This window comes from Poecilia reticulata, unplaced genomic scaffold (assembly GCF_000633615.1).
Source record: "Poecilia reticulata strain Guanapo unplaced genomic scaffold, Guppy_female_1.0+MT scaffold_339, whole genome shotgun sequence".
Lineage (NCBI taxonomy): Eukaryota > Metazoa > Chordata > Actinopteri > Cyprinodontiformes > Poeciliidae > Poecilia > Poecilia reticulata.
This window is the reverse complement of record NW_007615110.1, coordinates 26,904-29,647: the sequence shown is the minus strand read 5'-3', so window position 1 is coordinate 29,647 and position 2,744 is coordinate 26,904. Positions and strand designations below refer to the sequence as shown.

The 2,744-nt window shown below is 36.6% G+C and overlaps 1 protein-coding gene across 1 annotated transcript; it reads right to left on the bottom strand.

The window, feature by feature from the left end:
• Positions 1-5: 5 nt before the first annotated feature.
• LOC103460914 (class I histocompatibility antigen, F10 alpha chain-like) lies at positions 6-2,237 on the bottom strand (the record flags this gene model as incomplete). The annotated part of the gene is made up of 3 exons (XM_008403231.1): positions 2,117-2,237; positions 712-972; positions 6-190 (listed from the first exon to the last, which is right to left on the bottom strand). Coding segments are annotated over exons 1-3 (507 nt in total), but the record flags the coding sequence as incomplete, so codon positions are not given.
• Between the last annotated feature and the right edge of the window lie 507 nt (positions 2,238-2,744).

Here is a 2,744-nt window from a genome sequence, read left to right as displayed (position 1 = left end):
TCAAAAGCTACATTACTATCCCATTTCTGCTTGGTGATGACGGCTTGTCGGGTTGGCGCGACCCAGGATTTTGTCTCCAGGCTCAGTGTTATGAAATCTTCTCCATCATAACCAAATTGATCATAACCTTTGACCTCTTCAGTCTCATCATCCCACTCACAGCCATACATGTGCTGAACAATGTGAACTCCTGTGACAAAGAGACAGAAACACCAGTGACTTTACAACACAATCAGTTGCTTCTAATAGTGCAATAAGACAAAAAACACATGAAATTAAAACCATAACTTTGTGTTAATATCTCTAGAACACTGAGTTTTTTTTACATATACCTTTAGTTGTAATTAGGACAGGACTATATGTCACCAATATTTTGTCTTTGCATTTTCAGCGTGCAATATTAATAATTTATTTGTTATCTTTCGAGTTGTTTCCTCTTATTTTTATTCCCAGAACCAAACATGGAGAAGCATGGGGGAATTTTGGAGAACACATTTTCTGTCTGACTGTTACATGTTTTTTGTTCTCCTATCTATCTATCTATCTATCTATCTATCTATCTATCTATCTATCTATCTATCTATCTATCTATCTATCTATCTATCTATCTATCTATCCATCTATCTATCCTGTGTGTGTTTAAGCAACAGTGTGTCTTTCTGCCCATTAGCAACAACAGAAATCTTAATAAATGGTGAAATCAGCACAAACCTCCAGTTTGGTTGAAGCGGTGCTTTAAGATTTCAATGTTGGCTTTGAAGACCTGCTGGTTACCCAGAAAGTTTCCCGTCTCTCTGTCCCAGTACTCCTGATTGGTGATCTCCCTCATCCAGTCCTGTTTGGGCTCTGCTCTCCGAATCACACTGTCATAATAAGCAATCTGAACATTATCAACCAACGCAACGACCACAAACTCTGGGAAGTTTGGGACTTGAGAGGATCCAGTGTAGAAATACTTCAGAGAGTGGGACACTGAAAAAAGACAAAACAACAAAATAATGTAAAAATGTCTACAAGTTAAACCAAGCAACATCAAGAATAATGATAACCAAACTTTACATTATAAGATTATTCAGAAGGCTTTTCTATCGTGATTTGAGTTTTTCTGTGTTTCTTTAGTTTTCTGTGTTCTGTGGAGTCTCTGTGTTGTCCTGTATGCCCCTGATTGTTCCCAGATGTGTCTCTTTCCCTTTACTACCCTCTGTGTATTTAATGTCACCTGTGTCTCTGTCGGTCCTGGTCGTATGTTGAAGCTGTGTAGTTATTTTGTTTGTCCTGTTTGGCTGCCTGTTTCATCCTTTGTGCAACCAGTTGCTACCAGTAGTGCACATTGCTTTCCGTTCTTCTGTGCTGCCTGGTTTTGGACTGTCTGCTGCCAAATCGTCATTTAAAATCATCACTACCGCAACACATGACATTTTCATCTTTTTGATAGTACTTCTATATTTTTACAATGGACACTTATATAATGTTGAGTACATAGTACTTGTCTTGTAACGTAATACTTTTTAAAAGCTTTTGCTTTTCAAAGTAAGTCGTTTTCCACATTATAATTGTCCTTTGACATCAGCTTTTAAAGAGTTGCAGTTTTTCTGTCACCTTTACATAAAATGTGGAGCTATGTTAACTTCAAGCAAATGTGAAATTATGAGTTATACTTTTTATACTGKGCTCAAAAAGCATTAAAATCTAAAATTAATTTCAGATTTTGGTGAAAATTTAAAGACCTAATTTTAGCAAACTGTATTCAAAATGTTCATTGCACTGTGGAGTAAACCTGATAAATTCATTGGCGTCCATTTTACATGTAGCCTAACCCATAAGTAAACACGGTACTGCGACTTAACATGCTGCCATTTTGTTTGTAGTAGCCTAAGCCAACGAGGTGGAGTAGATAATGTCAAATCATAATGGTTACAATTACAACATGGTCAAATAAAAAGAAAACAATTTAACACCTGGCTCACTTTGCTTCATTTTAGACAATTCTCTATGAAATGCTTAAGTAAAATGTTTAAAACTCAGGATACATTAGGTGTCATCGATTAAACATCAAAACAACACAAAGTTGTTAAAAATAATGCAGATCTTTAGACCTTTAAGTTTCTGAACTCACCTGCCGCAGACCCTTGTATTCCTACCAGGATCAGAAAAATTAAGGTGGTTTTTTCGGGCATGTCAATTTTTGTACATCCACTTTATAGCAACTTGATTCCTCTTCCGAGCGAAGAGACTCTAAAAACAAGGAAGTAGCACAGGTATGCACCTGGACGTAGCACTCACCTGAGCCAATGGGATCGTCAGGGCATAAGCGTCACTTGTAACTCAGTTAAACAGTGTTAGAGAAGTTTGATAACGAAAGTGAAAGTAAATTGAGTTGACGTAAGATCGACTTTAATGGAAAGATGGAACCTGACTTTCTTCTGTTCTGGTGATTCAGAATTGTTTTGAGAAAATATCAAACGTAAATTACTTGCGTGGTTTCAATATAACCCCGTCCCCATGAAGCTGAAGTTGGTTTCCAAATCTAGCTTCCAATAGCTAAAGGGCGATTCCACCTAATTTTTCACTGCCTTCCACATCTTTAATCGACTCTAATTAAAAAAACTACACCTAGACACTTCAAACCTGGACTAGATTATTCTCCTCTTCAAGTGAGATACTTAAAACCATATTTGTGATTTGTGAAACATTTTTCTGATTTGTGAAAACTCAATAAAGTTTGATTTTCACCATTTTCTGCA